General features: G+C 47.3%; 1 protein-coding gene across 1 annotated transcript in view; it reads left to right on the top strand.

The window, feature by feature from the left end:
* Positions 1 to 3501: 3501 nt before the first annotated feature.
* WNT9B (Wnt family member 9B) overlaps positions 3502 to 24664 on the top strand; it is a 53590-nt gene continuing 32427 nt past the window's right edge. Inside the window, exon 1 of the mRNA XM_078640657.1 lies at positions 3502 to 3590. Within this exon, the coding sequence (XP_078496783.1) occupies positions 3502 to 3590 (89 nt within the window). The remainder of the gene's footprint in view (positions 3591 to 24664) is intronic.

The following is a 24664-nucleotide window of genomic DNA, read 5'->3' as shown; positions in this document are numbered from 1 at the left end:
GACAACATGGTCTAGAGATCAATACAGAGAAGACCAAATTCATGATATTTAATCCATCCCCTAAAACCAGACCTAACCCTACATTGGGTTTAGCCAGCCTTGAGAGGGTATCAACTTTTTTGTATTTGGGGATAACACTACATGAAAATTTATCTTGGGACCCCCAGATAGTAAGATCTCGGCTCAAGTTGTCCCAACTGTCGGGCGCAATTTTGAAGGTTGTAAACACCTCAACCTTCAAGCCTATTAGCCCCGCAGTAGAAATGTACAAAACCCAAGCTAAGGCGGCTGCAACCTATGGGAGCGAACTATGGGGGTATAAAGCAGGGCAAGAACTTGAAAGAGTGGAAAATAACTTCCTCAGACGCCTTTTGGCCCTCCCTCGAGGCACACTGCTCCTGCCCCTAAGATTAGACATGGGCCTCCCTTTTATTGCTGAGGAGCTTGAGTCAAAGCCATTGAGATTCTGGCATAGGCTTTGGTCTACCAGTGAACTTGTTCACTATAGGCAAGACCTTATCCATGTCATGAACCTGAACCAACGAGATAGGATCCCCTGGCTTGCTTTTGTAAAAAAAGAACTGTACTCCATGAATTTGTCTGAGTTGTGGAAGGATCCTGAACAAGGCTGCCGAAGGGTTTCCCGCAAAAGACTGGTACTAACTTATAAGGAAAAAAGACTAGCATCACTGTTGTCTGCACGAAACAGCGGCACTCTAACTGACCGTTTCCTGGAATCCAAAAATTCCTATGTATTTGAAAGTTTTATGGATTTTATTTTTCCCATTTTAGCGAGAAAATTGTTTATACAATGAAGGTTAGGCACTTTGCCCATTAAAACCTTCACTTGTAAATGGCTAAAGGGTAATGACAAAACTTGTCCATGCTGTAACATTCACGAGGAAGATGAAATTCACCTCATGTTTTTCTGCCCTGCATATAATAGACCCAGAAAATACTGGCTGGTGCCGCTTTGTAGAAACTTGGGATTTAGGAGCCACCTGCATGCGTATAGAATACTGAAAACCAGCACTCTGCCTCATATTGTGTTTGCAGTTGCTAAATTCCTAATGGCCATGTGGCAGATAAGAAAAAAAAATCACTTAATGTGTGGATAATGGTATGAACTGTTTTTAAACCCCCGTTTATGCCTGGATTATTATGGGAAGTAATCGTATGAACTGTATGAAAAGTGTTTTTATAACAGCTAAGTCTTTTTACTGTGTATTTGTTTGCATCTTTTATGGTCTAAACGACCGAAATAAAGAATTTTTGGATTGGATTGGATTGGTTTCATAATCTGTCAATAACTGCACGCAATGATTGCATCTTCCTCTCATGTAGAAGCTGCCAGGAATAAGGGCAATTTCTTCCTGTAGCCATTGTGTGGTTTAACACATGGAAACATCTTTGAATTCCTTGAAGGGTCACTGATGGAGGGAAAAGCAAACTCTAGTGCGACAGGCTCTCCAAGGTAGAGAACTGTAACAAAACGTTGCACTCACAAAACCAAGCCCAGAGTACATGAGATTTGGATCCAGATGAGCAGGGTTACAGGAAATAGAGCAGGATAACAAGGGGAACCAGGAGCAGGTAACCAGGAGGCAGAAACCCACCGGCACAATTTCCAGAACATTTCTGACATATGGTACTGATGATTCCATCTCCTTATGGATGAAAAACAGGAAGGGAGAAAAGAAGGAGGAGGAAGTGACATGCAAGAATTTACTCAACCATAATGGATTGGAAAAAGGATTGTTGTAAAACTGGTGTGGGATCCGTCATCAAAATATGACACTTCCTGTTCTTGAAGAACAGAGAACAGAAAAAGGAACACTTTTTTACTGAATCCAAGTTCCGGAGGTGGTGTTAAAAGAAAGATGGAAGGTAAGTGATATAATGCAGGGCACTGAGATAGATTTAGGGAGGAGAGAGTGTGTCAGCCTTTCTCCATACAGCACCAATGGAGAATCCAACCAACTCGTGGGTCTGAGTTTGTTAAAGATTGAACTTGCTACGTAGTTTCCTCCTCCCGAGAGCCACTCCAGAAGAAAAGCCAAAGTCCATCCCCAGCATTAAAGAGAGGGCTGTTAGAAAACAGTGCTGTCTGCAGACCCGCCGAGAGTTCAGTGGCATAACACAGTACTGAGTTCTGGGTGTGCCATCATCGGGTTTAGGGTGTTTGGGTTTGGACAGTGAAGCTAAAATGAGGGAATGCAGCACCCCATTCAACGTGAGAGACTTTAAATGGAGGCTAAACAATAAAAGAGCCCTTCAAAGTTTTTTGATTTTTTTCTAGCAGGTCTTCTATATATTAAATAAAACACTTTAACGTACAGTAAAGATGAAGGATTAAGGCACCCAAGTCCTGCACACGTCAGCACAAAGTAAAAACAGTAGATTACAGTCACAATGGTGCAACAAGCCCAACGTGCGACCCTTCTACACTTCTGGGAGGAAATTAATTTCCAAAATGAACATACAAAACAGTGGTTCAGCACTCAATATCAAAGTTAGTTGAATGTACATAGTAAGACTTCAGTCTAGTGTACCCAATGTGTAATTACAAGCGACGTCATCTTTTGGTCTCAATAAACAGATGTGAGAGTAATATCTTCTTACAGTAAATCTTTATTCATCTTTTTTTCTTAAAAATCACATCAATCGTGCAGCAGCCAACGCTTTTCGTCCGCCAAGGACTTCTTTAGGGAGAGTGCTATTGCTCCAGCAGAGTACTAGAGAGTGGCGTCCGGTTCAAAGAGAGACAGTCTGGTGCTGTTTAAAATTGGCTCGTGCGAAGTGTCACTTTAAGGATTTGGGGGGTCCCGGGCAAGAAATATTTAGAAGGCTTCTGTTAGGAACAAATGAATTCTATTACGCATTGTTCTCTTCTCACTGAAGCTCCATGATGCCAATCAGAATTGAATTATAGGTTAAAGCCGAGAAAGAAAGACACAAGTAGGAAAGAGGAAAAGTTCGTTCCACCTGGGGCCCCTTGGAATGTGAGGGGGGAGGGGGGGGGGCTGCGCAATTGCCCATTTTGCCTAAGCCTTATACGTCTCTTGCTCGTGCGGATTCTTAATGTTTTCACAAACAAGAGTCTAAAACGCCTTTCTGGCTGCAATGCAGTATATTTACATGACATTTGGGAGGAGTGAAGCCAGATGTGGAAGGCTGCATCCCCGCTCAATTACAGCCCAGTAAAATCCCTGCCCGGGGGCCTTCGCTTACCTGAGGCCGGGCCTCCGACGACTGCAGGTGAGCTGAAGCCCCGCCCCCTCGCCACACCCTACTTCGCAGGGCTGGCCCTGGGAGCAGGCAGCCAATAGGAAGCGGGGCATATGCCTAAGGCAGCCAATGAGCTGCGGTCTGGGTGTCGGCTGCGGAGCGGGGCTGAGCCGGGTGGGGATGCTGGGCGTCCGGAGAGGCGGCTGCTCAGAGGCCGGACACCGAGCGGCTCTGCTGCTGCAGCGAGGAGCGGAGCGATGAAGAGCCGGCACCATGCGCTGCTGCCCCCCGGACGCCTGCCTGCTGCTGCCCGCGCTGCTGCTGCTGCTGCTGCTGCTGGAGCCGGGGGCCGCGTACTTCGGGTGAGCACCTGCCCGCTGCCGGGCCTGGGGACAGGGGACACCGGACACACTCCGTTCTGCACACCGGACCATGATATGGGGCGGACTGAAGTCTGCAAACTTGTGGCGGAACCTTAGCACCTCAATACGTGTAACACAGGCACACACGACTGGAGGGGACACTTCAGAATCTGCACACAAGATGGGGACACCTCAGTGTCTGCACACAGGGGAAAGTACCCGGTACAGGGAACACAAGAGTTACACTAGGCTGGGGGGACAGTGCCTGGTACAGCCATGGGACACAAGAGGGGGACACTTCAGTATCTGCACCCAGGGTACAGTACCCAGTACAGGGGACACAAGAGTTATACATGGCTAGAGGGGACACTTCAGTATCTGCACACAGGGTACAGGGGACACAAGAGTTACACTAGGCTGGAGGGGACAGTGCCCGATACAGCCAGGGGACACAAGAGGGGGACACTTCAGTATCTGCACACAGGGTACAGTACCCGGTACAGGGGACACAGGAGTTATACATGGCTAGAAGGGACACTTCAGTATGTGCACACAGGGGACAGGGCTGCTATAGGGCACACACCCGTCTCTACACATGGACATAGGGTATTTGGGCCACATCGAAGTCCGCGCACGCGGAACGGGAACCTGGCATAGGGGACGCAACAGTTATGCATGGCTAAAGGGGAGACGGCCACATGTGAACACAAGGGACATGCCTTTTGTGTAGGACACGCACCAGTTTCTACACACGGGAACCTTGTATAGAGGACGCATGAAAGTCGAGACACAAGGGCGGGTCCTTGATGCAGGGGGCATATAAGGTGGTCACGGGTTTATGGGGCGCGACCATATCTGCACGCATGGGGCAGAATCCGATACAGGGGACGCATCCCTGTATAGACAGAGGTCCTGGATATCTGCAAACAGGGTACAGGGATGCGTCAGTCTCTGCACACATGAGACGCGACCCTTATATAGGGGACACATGAAGTTCTTCTACACACAAGAGGCAGGGGACACGTCAGTTTCTGCACACGACCTGCATATAAGGACAGGCCGGTTGTCGCCGTATGGGACATACCAGAATACAGGGGACACATTGGGTTATTAACACGGGGGCAGGATCTGGATATAGGGTAAGGTCGACATCTGCACATTGCCATTGTGGGCGTGGCTACCGTTGAGTGCGGACTTATCTCTGTATGAGGAAGTCTCTGGGAAGGGAGCAGTTTGGTAGGGCTATCAGCAAGGGACAAGGGGGGAGGTCTGCATTGGAAGTTATTATCCGCGTTATGTTGTGTTGGCTATTTCGATAGCGCTCTATAGCACCTAAGCGCTAAATGGGTGCAGGAGAGATGGAAAGTGTGGCCCAGGATGGGGGGCAGGCACAGACGTTCTATTCTGTGTGGGGATGAAGTATTTCAAGCGCTTAGAAAGAACCCATCAGTATATAGGTGGCAGCAAAGACTTCAGCGCACAGTTTACATATAGGTGCAGAATACTGAATGTGCTGTACAGGGGGCGACGACCTGCAGGGCAGAGGTGCCCTGTTTTCTGCATATACCTGCGCGCAGCCCTGCACATCTGGGATACGCGCTGCTTTTATGATAACACCTCACATGTGCCACGGTAAGGGAATGCAGCTGGCAGGGAATGCATATAGGGAACTTATGCACATGTGCCCTGTCTCCTTCACACACAGAGCACGGATACGTATAACGTGTGGCACGTGGCGGACAATATACCATATAGTTTATATTCATATAGTGGGGACAGAACGGACTGCCGAGAGCAGATAGTATATACGGCAGGATCTCGACTTCCTGGTGGAAAAAAAAAAAAAAAAAAAAAAAAAAATATATATATATATATATATATATATATATATATATATATATGTGTGTGTGTGCATATATGAAGGCAGGGCCGGCCTTTAACTAGAGTGTCCTAGGCGAAACCAAATTTGGCGCCCCCTACCGCTCGTCCTCTTTAATTGTCTATACATGGAAAATGTGGGGCAGTAGGAAGGAGGTGGGCTACATTGAGGACGTCATGAAAAAAGCAGCCAGGGCGCCTGCAGCCTGCACCTTTGGGCCCAGGTACAGGAAGACTAGTGCAGGGAGCTCCAGCGCCCCTCTGGATGTTGGCGCCCTGGGCCTGGCCACAGTTAGCACATGTAAAACGCCGGCCCTTTATGAAGGCTTCTTACGTGGGGCGGTGCATGTATCTGGTGAACCCGACTTGCATTTAGAGGAGTGTGTTTACGCAGTGGGGCCCTTCGCTGTGTGGGGCCCACTCTTTCCCTTACAACACTCCTTTTAGAGGGGACTCGCCTCGTATGGGACCAACACCTGTGTGACAGGCGTGACATACACAGGCGTTGGTCCCATACGAAGCTCCCTATGATAATCTTTGCATATGAGTGTCCGGGTGTTGCTATAGGGGATGCCCGCGGTCCTGAACACACTCTTCTGAGGCGACCCGCCCCGGACAGTGCTTCCTTCATCCAGGGGCTCGCTCTGTGGCCGGGTCAATTTTGGGTACCTCGTGCCCTCCCCGAGGTACAGGCGCCCTGCTTCATGGCCTCCCCCCCCACGAGCGCGGGCACGCTGACGACCCAGGCTCTTCGATGTGTCCCGAGAGCGCCCCCTTCCGGCCTAGATCACCCTGCATAGGGCGCTCTCTTCCTATTTGGAGCGCTCTGCCTGCCCGGACTACTATCCATGGACACACTCCACCAGGGCCGGCTTTAGCGCTGGTGGCGCCCTGTGCGACAATCATTTTTGGCTCCCTCACACCCCATGACAGTCTCCCACCCTCATCTCTTCCCTCACAAGTTGTTGCTAAACACAGCGCCCCTCCCGAGGTTCGCGCCCAGGGCGGCCGCACCGGTCACACTGCCTTAAAGCCGGCCCTGCTCTTCACCTGGACCCTCTCACTCCATCTCCACCAAGGACACACTCTTCGCCACGAACTCTCTCACTACCTCTCTACCACGAACACACGTCACCAGCCTCTCACTCACTCTCTACCCCGGAGCCTCTCACTGTCGATTACAGAAACACTCTCTGCATGGATCCAGTCTCCACCGCAGACCCTCTCGCTCCATTCCCCTCCCCCCCCACGGACCCTCTCACTTCCCTTCTCCCCCCAGACACACTCTCCCTGTCTACCATTATCGATTTTTATTTTATTTATGCGTTTTTATATAGCGCGGACTTTACCCGAAGGCGTCAGAGCGCTTCACAATAGGAACAGTAATGATACATGAGGAGAAAATTACAAGTGAACAAATTACAAAAGCAGACATTAAGTTACATGAGGCAAAAGTGACAATTGTGAGCAAACAAAATACATGAGGTAGCAAACGGTGCATCACAAGGGGAAAAAGTGACATGTGCAGGTTACAAGAAAAACAAAGACACACTTTGCCCCGGACACGATCCCTGTCCGCCCCTACACGCACCTCCCTTCCAGGGGCGCTGTCCCTGGCACCGTGGCGGCGGACGCACGCTCTGTCCTGAACACGCTCCTCTGTCATGGACAGGGCGTGTCTGCTTCCCCGGATAGTCCGCCCTGTCCGCCGCGGACACGCCTCCTGTCTGCCTGCCGGGGCACTCTCCCTGTCAGCCACCGACTCGGACTACCACCGACCGCCCCCTCTATCACAGACATTCCCTCTCCCCCATCCATTATCGGTGTCTATCACCCGCTCTCTACCACGGACACTCCCTCTTATCCCCGACGACCAAAAAGACCCCTCTGGACGCCACATTCTCTCGAACCCTGCGTGCTCCCCGAGCTCTCGCCTCCCCCCTCCGCGGCATTGTTTCCAGTCCCAAGAGAACACAGTGCGCTCACACCTATCAGAACACACCTGATGCATCCCTGGTACCGCCGGGCTGTCTCTTGGAGCTGGCTGTCTCAGCCCCAAGGACATCACTAAGCCCCGCCCAGGCCCCCTGCCACTGGTATTTATTCAATGCAGGTTTATATAGCGCGAACTTTACCCAAAGGTGTCCGAGCGCTTTACAAAAGAACCAGGTAAGTTACATAAGGAACACAAGATACACTAGCAAGTTACATATATACAGTTACAAAGGTACACAAGAAAGACTGTGCACGTTAACAAGTTACGTATATGCAGTTCCAAATCTAACAATTTGCATATTTCTAATGTAAAAAATAAAAGGTGCCAGTGTTAGGTTATACCTGCTAAGTTACCCCGTGGCGGGTGGCACCGTCAGCCGGGGATGGACTTTTAGCCCACATCCCTGCGCTCGCACGGATTTCTGAGCTCCGTTTTACACTGTTAAAGATAAATCTATACGTTCCTAAAACTAATAGGCGCGTGGCTTATGTTCCCGCCCTGGCTGAATGGCACACATGACTCTGGCAGACCCGAAAGAGGTGCAAAATGCTCCCCCACCCCTGAAATTATCTCACGCCTTTCTTAGTATTTTACACCATTTAATCTCCTGCTGTTGTTAGCTTTGCTTAAGCTAAATTAATAGCGCGGTCCCGAGACATTTACATTTGCTCTGCTTCCGAGTCAATTCTTCCTTGTGTTTTCTGTCTGCTATGTTTTCATTTGTTTAATGTTTCCCTTCCACCTTTGCGTTCAAATTCCTTTCCCGCTTTTTCTCGGAAAATTGCGTTTCCATTGTTTGCTTTTTACTTTATTTTCAGTGCTTGATTCACTTTCATCAGCCTGTGTTATCGTAGACCATGCATCCCCCTTCGTAGAACTTTTTTTGTTCCTTTTTGCTTTTGGGCTTTTTACATCTTCCCTTTTTCGTTTATCATTGCTATAATTTCTTGACCTCCAATTGTTGTCTCTCATACTATTTATTTTCCTCTCAATTTTCTTTCTCTGTTCCGTGTTTTTCCTAAACCCATCCACCCTATTTGGCTCCCTTTCTATTGCTCATATTTTGGTATGTTGCTTCTTTTTTGTTCATATGGTTTTATTTGCTCTCTTTCTTTTGTTCTAATTTTGGATTATTTGCTTCTCCTTTTTTTCTTTCAAACTTTGCATGTCCAGCCGGTCTCTCGGTTCATATTCTGTTTCGTTTTTGTCCATTTTTTACTTGTATTGTTTTAGTTCGTGCGAAACCTTCTCTCTTCTTTTTGTTATTAATTTCATGCACACCCGGCCGTGTTCTTCAGATTTTATCTTTCTGTCTTAAGGCGGTCCCTTCACTTCCTCCACCGAGTGAATATGTTTTTTTATCGGTAGTTAGTGTGTTTACCTCTAGTGTTTTCTAGTGATGGTCCGTGTTATTATTTTGCTCTAATTCGCGAACATTTCCCCTTCCCCACTGTAGGGATAATAGTATAGCATTTTCGTTTCATCCCTTTACCCCGCTGTTCGTTCTCATATTTGACAACCGTGAATTCAGAAGTGAAACACATTTGGCGGGACAGGCCGGGGTTGTCGGTTCGCTCTTCTTGTCGACGTGAAATCAATAGTGCGTTCGAATTTGAATGTTTGAGGTGCGAGGGTGCGGGCGCGTTCGGCATGTTCTGCGGCTGGGAATAGAGACTGGAGCAGGTAGGGTGGGTGTGGACGCCCCAGGGGCTGACTGGGGGCACACATGTAATGTATAGATGGGCTATTTAGTAAATGAAACACGAGGCAGCGCCACGGAGAAGGCACGCACACGCGTGGGTGCTATTATTATTTTATCTGATAATTAGCAACAATAGATCAAATAAAAACGTGGTACATTGTGAAAAGACAGCTCAGTGGAGCAGGGTGCCAGATGTAGAGATCTGTTCATAGTAGCCAGCATGTAGGCGAATGTATCCTTTCAACTCTCCGAGGATATTACATAAAAACCAGAGTTGGATAATACTGAGTGATGTCTCTCATAACAACGGTTAGCTACCTTTTTTAGGCGCTATATAAAATCACTTTATGAATGATTACCATCCGATGCTTGCCACTTTTTCTAATTATTTATTTTAATATTGTTATTACTTTTTGTAATGCTAGTGCATCGCCGTCTGCACACATGGTCGCGCGGATAAAGTAAAAGTGTTGCTCTAAAATTAAAAATAAAAGGTAACTCGTGGCTTAAATAAAGAGTGCAGGCGGCCCGCTGAGTATAGGCGCAGAGCCCCAGGCAGGCGTGACCTGGGCTGAACCTCTATTATAGGCTATTCGCCCCTACTCTCAGAGGAGGTGTGGGGAGCTGAACCCCTACTCTGAGCTGTAGGCACACTCCCAGCCGGAGGTTCATGGGAAGAGGTACTCGGAGCTGCATTCAGTGCCTGCAGCGGTACTCATTCTTCCAGATAGAGGCCCTGGACGACAGAGGTACTCTGAGTGGTACTCAGAGCTGCAGGAACAATCCCAGGGAGAGTTAGATCGAGTGCACACATACTCACAGCGTGTTACCTTGAGCGGCACCATTACTCTTATAGCGGTACCTTGAGCTGCACCCTTACTCCCAGTGAAAGTTACTCCGAGTGCACCCACACTTCTAGGGAGGTATCTTGAGCTGAACCCTTACTTCCAGGGAGTTTAGCTCCAAGTGCACCCATACTTCAAGGGTGGTACCTTGAGCTGCACCCTTACTTCCAGGGAGTATAACTCCTAGTGCACCCATACTTCAAGGGTGGTACCTTGAGCTGCACCCTTACTTCCAGGGAGTATAACTCCGAGTGCACCCACACTTCTAGGGATGGTACCCTGAGTTGCACCCTTACTTCCAGGGAGTATAACTCAGAGTGCACCCATACTTCTAGGAGTGGTACCTTGAGCTGCACCCTTACTTCCAGGGAGTATAACTCCTAGTGCACCCATACTTCAAGGGTGGTACCTTGAGCTGCACCCTTACTTCCAGGGAGTATAACTCCGAGTGCACCCATACTTCAAGGGTGGTACCTTGAGCTGCACCCTTACTTCCAGGGAGTATAACTCCGAGTGCACCCATACTTCAAGGGGTGGTACCTTGAGCTGCACCCTTACTCCCAGGGAGTATAACTCCGAGTGCACCCATACTTCTAGGGGTGGTACCTTGAGCTGCACCCTTACTTCCAGGGAGCTTAGCTCCAAGTGCACCCATACTTCAAGGGTGGTACCTTGAGCTGTACCTTTACTTCCAGGGAGTATAACTCCGAGTGCACCCATACTTCTAGGGATGGTACCTGGAGCTGCACCCTTACTTCCAGAGAGTATAACTCTGAGCGCACCCATACTTCTAGGAGTGGTACCTTGAGCTGCACCCTTACTTCTAGGAGTGGTAACATGAGCTGCATCCTTACCCAGTGAAAATTACTCCGAGATGCACCCACACTTCTAGGGATGGTACCTGGAGCTGCACCCTTACTTCCAGGGAGTATAACTCCGAGCGCACCCACACTTCTAGGGATGGTACCTGGAGCTGCACCCTTACTTCTAGGGAGTATAACTCCGAGCGCACCCATACTTCTAGGGAGGTATCTTGAGCTGTACCCTTACTTCCAGGGAGTTTAGCTCCAAGTGCACCCATACTTCAAGGGTGGTACCTTGAGCTGTATCCTTACTCCCAGGGACTGTTTCTGCAAGATGCACCCACACTTCTAGGGATGGTACATGGAGCTGCACCCTGACTTCCAGGGAGTATAACTTCGAGATGCACCCATACTTCTAGGGGTGGTGCCTTGAGCTGCCCCCGTACTTCCAGGGAGTATAACTCCAAGTGCACCCATACTTCAAGGGTAGCACCTTGAGCTGCACCCATTTTCCCAAGGACTGTTACTCAGAGTGCATCAGTACTTCTAGGGCAGAACTCATCCTTCCCTGGACTATTACTCTGGGCATACCCATACTTCAAGGGTGGTACCTTGAGCTGTATCCTTACTCCCAGGGACTGTTACTGCGAGATGAACCCATACTTCAAGGGTGGTGCCTTGAGCTGTATCCTTACTCCCAGGGACTGTTACTGCGAGATGAACCCATACTTCAAGGGTGTTGCCTTGAGCTGTATCCTTACTCCCAGGGACTGTTACTGCGAGATGAACCCATACTTCAAGGGTGGTGCCTTGAGCTGTATCCTTACTCCCAGGGTCTGTTACTGCGAGATGCACCCATACTTCTAGGGATGGTACCTTGAGCTGCACCCTTACTTCCAGGGAGTATAACTCAGAGGGCACCCATACTTCTAGGGTAGCACCTTGAGCTGCACCCATATTCCCAAGGACTGTTACTTCGAGTGCATCAATACTTCTAGGGCTGCACTCATCCTTCCATGGACTATTAATCAGAGTATACCCATACTTCTAGGGTAGCACCTTGAACTGCATCCTTACTCCCAAGGAGTGTTACTCAGAGTGTATCAATACTTCCAGGGCTGCACTCATCTTTCCTTGGACTATTACTCCGAGTGCACCCATACTTCTAGGGATGGTACCTTGAGCTGTATCCTTACTCCCAGGGACTGGTACTGCGAGATGCACCCATACTTCTAGGGTAGCACCTTGAGCTGCACACATACTCCCAGGGAGAGTTACTTTGAGTGCACCTTTACTCCTTGCTGTAGCCATACTCCTAGGGAAAGATACTCAGAGCTACACCCATACTTCCAGGGAAAGATACTCTGAGTGCACCCATACACCGAGCTGCATCCGTGTTTCTACTGTGGTACCTTGAGCTGTGCCCATACTCCAAGTGAAGAGCAACTTGGAGTTTCATCCACACAGACCGAGGTGCTAGGAGCTGTACCCTACTTCTTGTCGAAGACACTTAAAACTGCATCCGTACTTCAAGGTGGGGCTCTTTGCACTGCACCTGTGCCTCAAAGCAGAGGTACATGGGATGCGCCCATACTCCCAGGTAGATGCACTCTGGTCTGCTGGCATACTCTAAGGTGGAATTATTAGGCACTTCACCCCTCCCCTCCCCCAAGAGGGAAGTGTTTCGGCTGCAGCTGTACTCACACTTGATCTGTACACATACCCCTAGGCAGAGATACTCTGAGATCCACTGATACTCCAGAGGCAGGTACATTGAGATGTACCCACAGTCCCAGACAGAAGACATTTAAGCCACTCCTATACTCACAGTCTGAGGTACCTTGCTCTGCACACACTCATAAGAGGAGAAACTGTGAGCTGCAAACATGTTCCCAGATAGGGAACCGGAGCTGCGCACATGCTCCTGCATGGTGGTATACATACTCACACTTGGAGGTGTGCACATCCTCGCACATGGAGGTACCTGGAACTATAAACATACTCACACTTGGAGGTGTGCACATCCTCGCACATGGAGGTACCTGGAACTATAGACATACTCACACTTGGAGGTGTGCACATACTTGCACATGAAGGTACCTGCAGCTATAGACATACTCACACTTGGAGGTGCGCACATACTCGCACATGAAGGTACCTGGAGCTATTGACATACTCACACTTGGAGGTGCGCACATACTCGCACATGAAGGTACCTGGAGCTATTGACATACGGACGCTTGGAGGTGCGCACATCCTCGCACACGGAGGTACCTGGAACTATAAACATACTCACACTTGGAAGTGCGCACATACTCGCACATGAAGGTACCTGGAACTATAGACATACTCACACTTGGAAGTGCGCACATACTCGCACATGAAGGTACCTGGAGCTATAGACATACTCACACTTGGAGGTGCGCACATACTCGCACATGAAGGTACCTGGAGCTATAGACATACTCACACTTGGAGGTGCGCACATACTCGCACATGAAGGTACCTGGAGCTATTGACATACTCACACTTGGAGGTGCGCACATACTCGCACATGAAGGTACCTGGAGCTATTGACATACGGACGCTTGGAGGTGCGCACATCCTCGCACACGGAGGTACCTGGAACTATAAACATACTCACACTTGGAAGTGCGCACATACTCGCACATGAAGGTACCTGGAACTATAGACATACTCACACTTGGAAGTGCGCACATACTCGCACATGAAGGTACCTGGAGCTATAGACATACTCACACTTGGAGGTGCGCACATACTCGCACATGAAGGTACCTGGAGCTATAGACATACTCACACTTGGAGGTGCGCACATACTCGCACATGAAGGTACCTGGAACTATAGACATACTCACACTTGGAGGTGCGCACATACTCACACATGAAGGTACCTGCAGCTATAGACATACTCACACTTGGAGGTGCGCACATACTCACGCTTGGAGGTGCCTGGAGCTATCGACATACTCACACTTCGAGGTACCTGGAGCTATCAACATACTCATACTTGGAGGTGTGCACATACTCGCACATGAAGGTACCTAGAACTATAGACATACTCACACTTGGAGGTACCTGGAGCTATCGACATACTCATACTTGGAGGTGTGCACATACACGCACATGGAGGTACCCGGAACTATATACATAATCACACATGGAGGTACATGGAGCTGTATGCATACTCACATATGGGGGTGTGTGGAGCTGTAAACATACACTTGGAGGTACTTGGAGCTGTACACATACACTTGGAGCTGTACACACACACACACACATCTGAATCACATATAGAGATACCTGTATCTGTACACCTACTCGCACATGGAGGTGCCTGGAGCTGTACACATACTCAGCCATGGAGGTACATGAAGCTGCACATACACAGACATGGAAGTACCTGCAGCTGTCCACATACCCATAGAGGTGCCTGGAGTTGTACACACACACACAGATGGAGATAGCTGGAGTTGTACATACTCACACATGCAGGTACCTAAATCTGTACACATACTCACACATGGAGGTATCTGGATCTGTACATACACACAACTGGAGATACCTGGACTTTTACATACTCACACATGGAGTTACTTGGAGCTGTACACATACACACACCTAGAGATACCTGAAGGTGTACACATACTCATACAAGGTTGTACATAAAGCTGTACACATACACATGGAGGTACCTGGAGCAGTACACACACTCACACATGGAGGTACCTGGAGCAGTAAACACACACACATGGAGGTACCTGGAGCAGTAGACACACTCATGCATGGTGGTACCTGGAGCTATAGACCTTGGATTGATGCCTTAAGCAGGTATTGAGTCTTTTCACACGTGCAAGGGTGCACATATCGTTACTGCAGCAGGTGCAGTGGCACTGGGGCATAACGGCCCGTAAGCTCCACTGCTCCAACGTCATAAGACTTTTTAATACCCTACCAATGGGGGTGTTTTCATTCTTTACAGTAGGGCTCGTTGCCCTCAAACTACACCACTGCACGCACGTAAACATGGATGACGTGCAAGTAACTCATTGAGGTGCTGAGAAAACACCCCACGTCACACTTGCGAAGGAACACATTTACGCCATGTGTACGCTGTTCTTACGCTTGTATTTTACGCATAAGCAGTGGCTGAAGTACACAAAAGTATTGGGACTGTGATCCTGAGTGCAATAAGGGTGGGGGTCAAAGGTGTGGCTAAAAACGAACAAAATATTCTATAACTTCATTGTTGTTTTTTCACTTTCCCATAATTCCATATGAAATAACACAAACATCTAGAGTGAAAACTAACTGCAAGTGTAACTAATCAGTGGGGAATATTTTCTTTTATGCAATGACATGGCGGCTAGTTACTGTGATTACTGCAGAAGTCTGTGAGCATGTAACCAGGGAGTCCTAGTTTTGAATCCTGGTTGGCACAGTTTGAAATAGTGAATTTGCACATGTATACTGCTACACGGTCCTCGTTAGTGACGGAAAGCACTGTGAATATGCAACTCATTACTTAAAAATGGTGTTGCACAAAGTATAAGATAAAGTGCCGAAAATGTGCGAAACATTTAGTGTTCACAATAAAACAAATGCTTTCTAAATATATATTTTAGTAATATGCAATCAGACCGTACATAGTGCAAACATTTTTTTAAAGTGCCCATTCTAAGGATGCACTCCAGAACTAAGGTAACATAAATGCTCTACATTTGTGAATCACATTCAAGTTGCCTGTGCAATTAAGATGCAAGTCAGAATTAGGGGTGGAAAAGAGCTCTGTGACTCCCTTCTGTACTGGTGACCTGGTAAATAACTCAAAAGATTAAAGGCCTTAATGCCCCTGTTATCCATAGTTTAATATTAGATCACATTAAGGACATGAGCTGTTTTTGGGCTTCACGTCAATGATGATCCATAATTCATGGTCGTGATTAGGGGTGGGCAGAATTTTCACGAAACGGTAAAAAATCCCCGCAAACACGCAGAAATTCCGCAAACACGCGGAATTGCTTGTTCGTGATGCTTTTTTCCTGTTCGCAATCGCTATTTGCATGCTCGCGGGGATATATCTCGCGAATGTGCATTTTGAGAACGCGAACAAGCAAAAAATTTCGCGAAGTCTTGGAATGCAGAATTTTGGGCGATTTTGCGTTCTCCGCGGAACGCGGAATTACCCAAATTCCGTAAGCGAAGCGGAATTTACCGCCTAGGCCTAGTTGTGATGTCATTGCCTTTAATAATGGGTTTGAAACCTAATAGCAATAAGTAGGGGTTCCCAGGCGTTGGTATGTGCCTTGTTTTTAGATATCTTGTTTCCAGGCACCTGGATTCTGCCCCACCCGAGGCCCCTCAGCAGGGTACCAGGGTTCCCCATAATCACTTCTGCAAATACTACACCAGTGGCTGCAAAACTGTGCTGACAAAACCAAAAGAAGCAAATTCACACACACTCAGACTGAGCCAGACAACCCATCCCTTCTCTGTCCCGCGCAGCCCAGCTCTGCACTGACTCACAGTGGTACAGAGGATAGAGTGCAGACCTTACTGCACCATCATTAGAAACAGCAGCCAGCTATGGCTAAAATATTTACTGTCTGTTCTTCAACTACAAACTCAGGCGCAGCTTAAGACCACCCTGCTCGTACAATGCAGTGATGGGAGCCCAGCACTGGAACACGCTGAGGAAGCAATCAAACCTGTCAGCATTCAGGAGACAAACATTGGCAAAGCCAATAGGTACCTTGTTAGCCACCAGCCATTTGTCTTTGTCACTGCTTGTTTTAGTTTTTCATGACTTTTGCAAAACATTAATGTTGGGGAAGCTGCTGTTCCCTCAACCTAAAAAAATATTGGCTAGAGTCAAAAATATTTTTGGGGGTTTCAAAGAGCACACTTTGCTGTAGTAGTACCTGACACTTAAGGGAATTTCTTTACGTGTGGATGTGCTCCTTGTGAAAGGGAAGAATGGTCTCACTCACGTTAAAGTTTACCAATGGCTGAAGTGGGCTGACCCGCTACCTCAAGCTGTATGCTGTACAGCCTGGATGAAAAATGTGAATGACACAACAACAGATCAATGGATGAAGATGGCTGGTTGAGAGCCCCTATAGGAAAGTATATTATACATGCTATTTTTTGAAAAATCTAAATGTCTTGGCTACTGCCAGATCTAAGAACTGAAGACCAGTTTCTGCAAAGAGGCCTCCCCATCTCTTCCGTAATCCACCTTCCCCACTCTTAAATAGAAACAGGACCTTGCAGAGAGCAGCTGACCCCTATCATTACAGGATTTGATAACAAAATGGATTATGCACCTTATATGAAAGGGACCCATTTCTCTAAATTTGCTGTTCTTGCTATCATCAGCACCACAAAACTGCTGTGGATCACACGCCATCACATTGGAAGGCAATTAAAATAAAGTACATCCAAGAAATGGGAAAGCTCTTATAAATTGTTGCTTCATGTTTCCTTTTATCCCTCTGGGTGCCTTCAGCACCGCTCACATAGAGAAGCCAAAAAACTACAAGTTATCACCATTTTGATTTCAGTTTTTGAAATTTGAAGTAAGTTTTGAAGGAGTTGCGTCTTACCTTGACCTGAATTAGGGAAACGCAAACTTCAACTATTTGGATTCAGTTAGGTAAATACACAGATATTTGTCCACGGATCTGAATTTTGCCCAACTTCATCAATGTTCATATTCAAAGCTGACCTACTGTAAATCCGTTCATGATAGTGTACGTCCCCAATGTGGGACAGCTGCACTGATCCTCCGATTCATGCAGAAGACGATTGCTTCCGGATCAGGGGGCACACTTTTTTATGATCTGTAAAGTCATGCCTGGCACTTGCCCTCCTGAAAACCACTGCTTGCCAGAGCATAGGACAAACCTCCCTGTGAGCTGCAGGGTCATGGCTGGACTTGCCGCACAGAATACCACTGCTCGCCAGAGCATGTGATGGACATGCCGTGTGAGGGACCCGCCACACTGAAGACTACCGCTTGCCAGAGCATGTGATGGACATGCTGTGTGAGGGACCCGCAACACTGAAGACTACCGCTTGCCAGAGCATGTGATGGACATGCCGCGTGAGGGACCCGCCACACTGAAGACCACTGCTTGCCAGAGCGAGGGATGAACATGCCGCGTGAGGGATCCGCCACACTGAAGACCACCGCTTACCATAGCATGGGATAGACATGCCGCGTGAGGGACCCGCACACTGAAGACCACTGCTTACCAGAGCATGGGATGGACATGCCATGTGAGGGACCCGCCACATATGTAAGGGACCCGCCACACTGAAGACCACCGCTTGCCAGAGCATGTGATGGACATGCCGCGTGAGGGACCCGCCGCCACACTGAAGACCACGGCTTGCCAGAGCATGTTATGGAAATGCAAATGGGGGTGGGGTCGCACACTACTCACACACCGGCGGTGTCGCCCCTAAGGACTCTGGTCAATGTAGTAAAGTGTTCGCGATGCATCATCTTTCGATCTTCTGCTATCTTCGCTGTCTTCGCCATCCCTGGACACGTGTTTCGGGGTATTACCCCTCATCAGCAGGGATAGGCCGTGTACTGGGGTTGCCGATGGCTGCCAATATCTGCCAGGTATAGTACCACTCAGGCGCGTAGGTGCGGGATCCCAGGCTCGTCAGCCCGCTGCTCAAGGGAGCTTTAAAGTTACAAATGGGGGTGGGGTCGCACACTACTCACACACCGGCGGTGTCGCCCCTAAGGACTCTGGTCAATGTAGTAAAGTGTTCGCGATGCATCATCTTTCGATCTTCTGCTATCTTCGCTGTCTTCGCCATCCCTGGACACGTGTTTCGGGGTATTACCCCTCATCAGCAGGGATAGGCCGTGTACTGGGGTTGCCGATGGCTGCCAATATCTGCCAGGTATAGTACCACTCAGGCGCGTAGGTGCGGGATCCCAGGCTCGTCAGCCCGCTGCTCAAGGGAGCTTTAAAGTTACAAATGGGGGTGGGGTCGCACACTACTCACACACCGGCGGTGTCGCCCCTAAGGACAAACCTCCCTGTGAGCTGCAGGGTCATGGCTGGACTTGCCGCACAGAATACCACTGCTCGCCAGAGCATGTGATGGACATGCCGTGTGAGGGACCCGCAACACTGAAGACTACCGCTTGCCAGAGCATGTGATGGACATGCCACCTGAGGGACCCGCCACACTGAAGACCACTGCTTGCCAGAGCGAGGGATGAACATGCCGTGTGAGGGATCCACCACACTGAAGACCACCGCTTGCCAGAGCATGGGATGGACATGCCGCGTGAGGGACCCGCCACACTGAAGACCACCGCTTACCATAGCATGGGATGGACATGCCGCGTGAGGGACCCGCACACTGAAGACCACTGCTTACCAGAGCATGGGATGGACATGCCATGTGAGGGACCCGCCACATATGTAAGGGACCCGCCACACTGAAGACCACCGCTTGCCAGAGCATGTGATGGACATGCCGCGTGAGGGACCCGCCGCCACACTGAAGACCACGGCTTGCCAGAGCATGTTATGGAAATGCCGCGTGAGGGACACGCCACACTGAAGACCACCGCTTGCGAGAGCATGGGATGGCATGCCGCGTGAGGGACCCGCCACACTGAAGATCACCGCTTGCCAGAGCGTGGGATGGACATGCCGCATGAGGGACCCGCCACACCGAAGACCATCGCTTGCCAGAGCATTTGATGGACATGCCCCGTGAGGGACCCGTCACACTGAAGACCACCGCTTGCCAGAGCATGTGATGGACATGCAGCGTGAGGGACGCGTCACTTTGAAGACCATTGCTCGCTTCTACCATGGGAAACACATCCCATGGACTGGACTTGTCCTTGTCATGGCCTTGAGCAGGTATCAATGGTTCTATGAAGCGCTCTACAAACTCTACCCTGTTTCTACCAGAGGCTCATCTTCCGGGCATACCTTAAGGCTGTCTTGTCACACCCTAGATCCGTACTTATAGCTCATGTTCTGTTTTGCTGGTTCATTGTAAAGCACCCTACGCAGCACCAAGGTCACCTCAAAGCGCTAGGATGGAAGCAGGAAGGTAGAGACGAGGAGAGCGGGGACTGGAGGAACCTGGCGAGTAAATGAAAACACAAAACGCCCAGACCACATTCTGCTGGCAGAAAAGGCGATGTTATAGGCCTTAATACCGGTTTTCAGGATGGTCTCAAGAGCTCACATTGTTTGTAAGAGAAGGTCGCCAAGGCAATGGCAGATAAAGCGATTTTCCCAGGATCCCACAGTTTTATAAAGTTGAGGGCGCGAAATTATCATCAAACTCCTCCAGTTTTCACAGGAAAAATGATCTGGAATTAGTGTGTGCTAACACCTGACCAAAGAAATAGTGATTATTTTTTTATTAATGATGAAATACCGTCTACTGCGAGTCACCAAGAGGGTCTCTGATCAGGTCACGGAGCTGTGAAGGACTCGCAATATTCTTTTAACACATAGCAAGGGTGTTTTATTCCGTATAATACACAGCTGCTCCATCAAGATCCTCCTTATCTATTGTCAGAGTATTGGTATTTTAGTCCTCTTCTGAAAATAGTATCTGGCTGCAGATACACAGAATAAGTGTGAAATCGGTATTATAAAAAATTAACGCATGAAAATGCACCTTGTCGTTTGTTGTAAAAACCTTTGCAGCACGTCTCGTAGACCAGAGGCGCGAGTAATGAACTCATGTATGGAAATGACAAGTAGTGCCATAAGCACCGCACCCCTGAGGCTTCTGCAGGTCAAACCTGCGTACATTTTATCAGTGGAAAAATGCCCAGTAAATAATGAGAGATGGGGGTTTAGGAACAGTGAGCACCAAAACACACATTTTATGTCCCATTTTTCAGTTCTTAGTTACATATGGGATCGATTTACCACACCTGATAAATGCCGATCCCTGTGAAGTCATAATATATCGATCCAATAACTATCACCCCATCACTGGAGAGATGTACTGCTCATTTTATTACCTTGGTGCCAGGGGGAATTGCAGCTATGCCCGTTATGTATTACCCATGTATATGATTTTCAAAATTGATAGTGTTTTTATAACTTTACTGATGGCACCCCAGCATAATGCACTCATGTGGTCATTGTTGACAATCCTGGATGAGGTGGTCACTTCCACATCACTAACATTAGCAGATCGGGGTCATTTTTATTGAACCTAAGTACAGAAAAGATTGGAGACCCTGATTTAAAACATCTGCATTTTCTTGTATTTAATGCCTTTACTGGGCATTACATGTTCATATTCTAATAAACACTCAAAGTTTAAAGACATTTATATAGATTTTAGTCTTCCACATATTACTATGCCTTTCTACACAGACTTGTACAAGGGCCTACACCTGTTACTAATCTTCATGCTGCTGTGCAGCTGTAAGGTCCCCTATAAGGGGGCGTTGCAGTGCTTAATTTGTAAAATATTAAGTGCAGGTGCTCAAATTTTTTGAGGGAGCCACACCCACTTGTCCAGCCCCGCCCACTTCATCCAGAGGCTCCACCTACTTCCTTTATTGGTTCCACCCACATCATCATGCCTCAACACATCATAGCCACCTCCTCACATCTTGAGCTCCGCAAGAAGCTGAAGACCTGGCTCTTCACATGACCTCCCACCTACACACCTGCCCAACTGCCTGGATACCCTCTTGGGTGATTAGTGTGCTATACTAATCAATACTGCAACATAACAAAATGTAACATATGGGAAGCCTATGACAACAAGTTAAAAGTTATCTCAAATTAGAGAATGTGTGCAAATCTTAAAATGCTGCTTTAGGAAAGGGCAATAGAGGACTTGAGGCAGTTGTTCAAACTAAATAGAATGTGCTTATACTGTGCTGTTTAAAAGAAAGGAAGGGATAAAGGAAGGAATACATTAAAGAATGCAGCATCAAATGCAGGGTGGAAGGGGTACTGGAGTGAGGAAATAAATAAGTAATGGATGAAAGAAAGAAGAAATAAGAAAAGAATGAGAAGAGAATAAAGTAAGGGATAGAAGGAGAAAGGAAATCAATGATGTGTGATAGATGAATAGAAAGAAGAAAGGAAAGGAGGAGAAAACACAGAAGCAAGGGTTGGGGATAAGAAAGGAAGAAATTAAAGAAGGGATGAAGGAAGGAGCAGGAAAAAAGAAAGTACGAAATGAATGGAGGAATAAGGATTAAATGCAGGAAAAGAGTACACCTCTGATTTATTAAATATGCAGTAATTAATTATGTAAAGTTGAGGGGTGACATCATTATTGGCCTTGGCTAATCAATGCATAGCTGTGCTGCCCAAGACACACAATAGCGATTAAGGACACCATATCACTGACTGCAAAGCTTGGGGGCACACCATTTGTGCATGCACTGTGAAAGCACGTGCCATTGTTAATTTTAAGGACTCGTTCTTTCAGAGTGTATGTGAACATGGCGGCCCCCCACCTCCTCAAGCTTGATGTATGCGCCACCAAAAGAGATTGTTGCATTAGGCGCCAGGAGCGCTAAAGCATGCGCTGCCAACACGTTCACTTACAAATTAACTTCATGTGAAGATAGAAACAATGTCATATTTTTTGATTATGGCTTCCTTTTACAATTTGTCCACTTCAGGCTTGTTTGCACAGGTCTTCCTGTAGTGTATCCTAAACATTCTACATTTTAACAAGCTTGCACCAAATCATGTGCACAACATGAATGACTCTTTAGTCCTCAAGAGGCAAAAGTGGTGGAAGAATGAAAAAGTCATATATGACTCTTTCAATTTAGCTCCCAAATGATAAATCTTTTTTCAAAACAGTTAACCCTTTCCATCTCATAATAAGCCAACTACATACAGTGTAGTGGGTGTATGGCATTTTACCATAAGTGGATTTAATTAAGGAGACTGACAATGGTGTCTGGACAATGGTTTCTGCTGCATACTATTGCTCATTTTGCTTTTGGACACTTTAATCAACCAGCAAAATAAATCTACAGAGGATTTGATAGCATCAGGCTATCAAACCCAAACTATGTGACTCAAGCGCAGCTTCTGGCAATCATTGGTCGGATTTCACATGGCAATAAATCTGAAGCGCAGGCCCTCAGCATGAAAACATGAGATTAATAATGTGCCTTAATGCCGGATATGTATTTATTTTTTGTGCGGCTCATGTTGCTTTTACTGTATTGTATTGTAATTGCATTTATATATTGCTTACTACCCCTGACGAGGCATGAAAGTGCTTTTTCGGGGAGAAGCCCGCTACTCTGGAACCCATAAAGGTTTAGTGTTGAGTTAGTATAGTTAAATATTAAAGTAATTTGAGTGGTGGTAAGGTTAGTCTGTTATTTGGATTCCGAAGGATAGCAGAGGAATATAAGAGGGAAACAGGTTAGCATTTACATAGCACTTGTTACCCCTGATGGGGTGTTAAAGCACTTTTTTCGGCGAGTAGCACTCTATTCGGAACCCATAAGGATTAGTAATGAATTAGCATGGTGAAATATGAAAGTAATTTGAGTGGTGGATATTAATCAGTTACTTGGATTGAGAAGGATAGCGGAGGGATAGAAGAGGGAAAAAGTTTGCATTTATATAGCACTGGTTACCCCTGATGGGATGTTCAAGCGTTTTTTGTTTTTTTGGCGAGAAGCTACTCCGGAGTTTTCATCTCGAAAAGGTACGTACATCAACACTCTTTCCTGGGGTGCCACAAAGAGGTTAGTCAAATGGAATCCTAAGCCGCATATCAGCATTAAAGGTATGAGCAAGCCTTATCTCTCATGGCCAGTATACAAAAGAGCTATGGTCTTCCAATACACCTGCAACCATTTCCTTTGTCTTGCTAGATTCAACTTTAGACAACTGCAGTTCATTCAATCAAGAATGGGCAACATGCATGGCAACGAAATTGATAGACAAGAAGTATTTCTCAATTTAACCAGAAGAAAGCATATTGGTAACCACCACACATGTGGAAAATGTGTCACAGTACAGGAGAGACCTTTCCTGTAATGTGCGCTTGAAAGTGGAGGCAGCGCAGCAAACTGAAATGTAAGGAAAACAAAATGGCTCACGATAAACAATACTTGCATAGCCCTACCTCTAACATGGCGCAGGAGTAAGGCATGGGCATTCTTAAATGAGGCCGATAGACCAGAAAGAACTAAAGCGGACATGGGCAACATTCAGAAGTGTCAGAACTGTCACTAGGCCAGATTCAGCTACTCAATGTGAAAGAAGCCCAGAAAAGCATTCGCCTCAAAATCCCTTAAATTTTAAACTTATTGGAAATGTACTTTGCTGTCCAAACTGTTCAGAATGTCAGCACAGGGTTCGGAACAGCTCTTCTGTAGTAATAAACCTACCTAGAAGCAATGTTATTGAAACAAGATAAAAATGTTGTGATTAGCTGCAGGAAGCTAGAATAGCCATCAATTTTGAAAGCAGAATGGCTTTGCATGCATTTTGCTCTTTCTCCTGTCTTTGAATAGGACTGAATTACTATGTTTGCTTAATTGTTAAAACAGAATGTTAACAATAATGTATACAAAAACACACAGGAAAGGACTTCCTGGCACACCCTCTTCTGCCACAGTGCACTCAGACTGGAGATGCAGGAAAATCTTAGGACTCACTTAAGACAACTGTGCACAACAAAGCACCAGGATCTTCAGCAAAACTGGGAAGAATAGCTTTTTAGGACGTGCAGCATTCATTCTAGGAGATATTACAATGTTCCACACTGAAGTTTACGCGTGAACCTATCAGAGTTCAGATAAATAGGTTATCTGCTTC

This window comes from Lissotriton helveticus, chromosome 5_1, assembly GCF_964261635.1.
Source record: "Lissotriton helveticus chromosome 5_1, aLisHel1.1, whole genome shotgun sequence".
In the NCBI taxonomy this organism is placed as follows: domain Eukaryota; kingdom Metazoa; phylum Chordata; class Amphibia; order Caudata; family Salamandridae; genus Lissotriton; species Lissotriton helveticus.
Note: the sequence above shows the minus strand (reverse complement) of the source record. Positions and strands in the feature narration are given on the sequence as shown.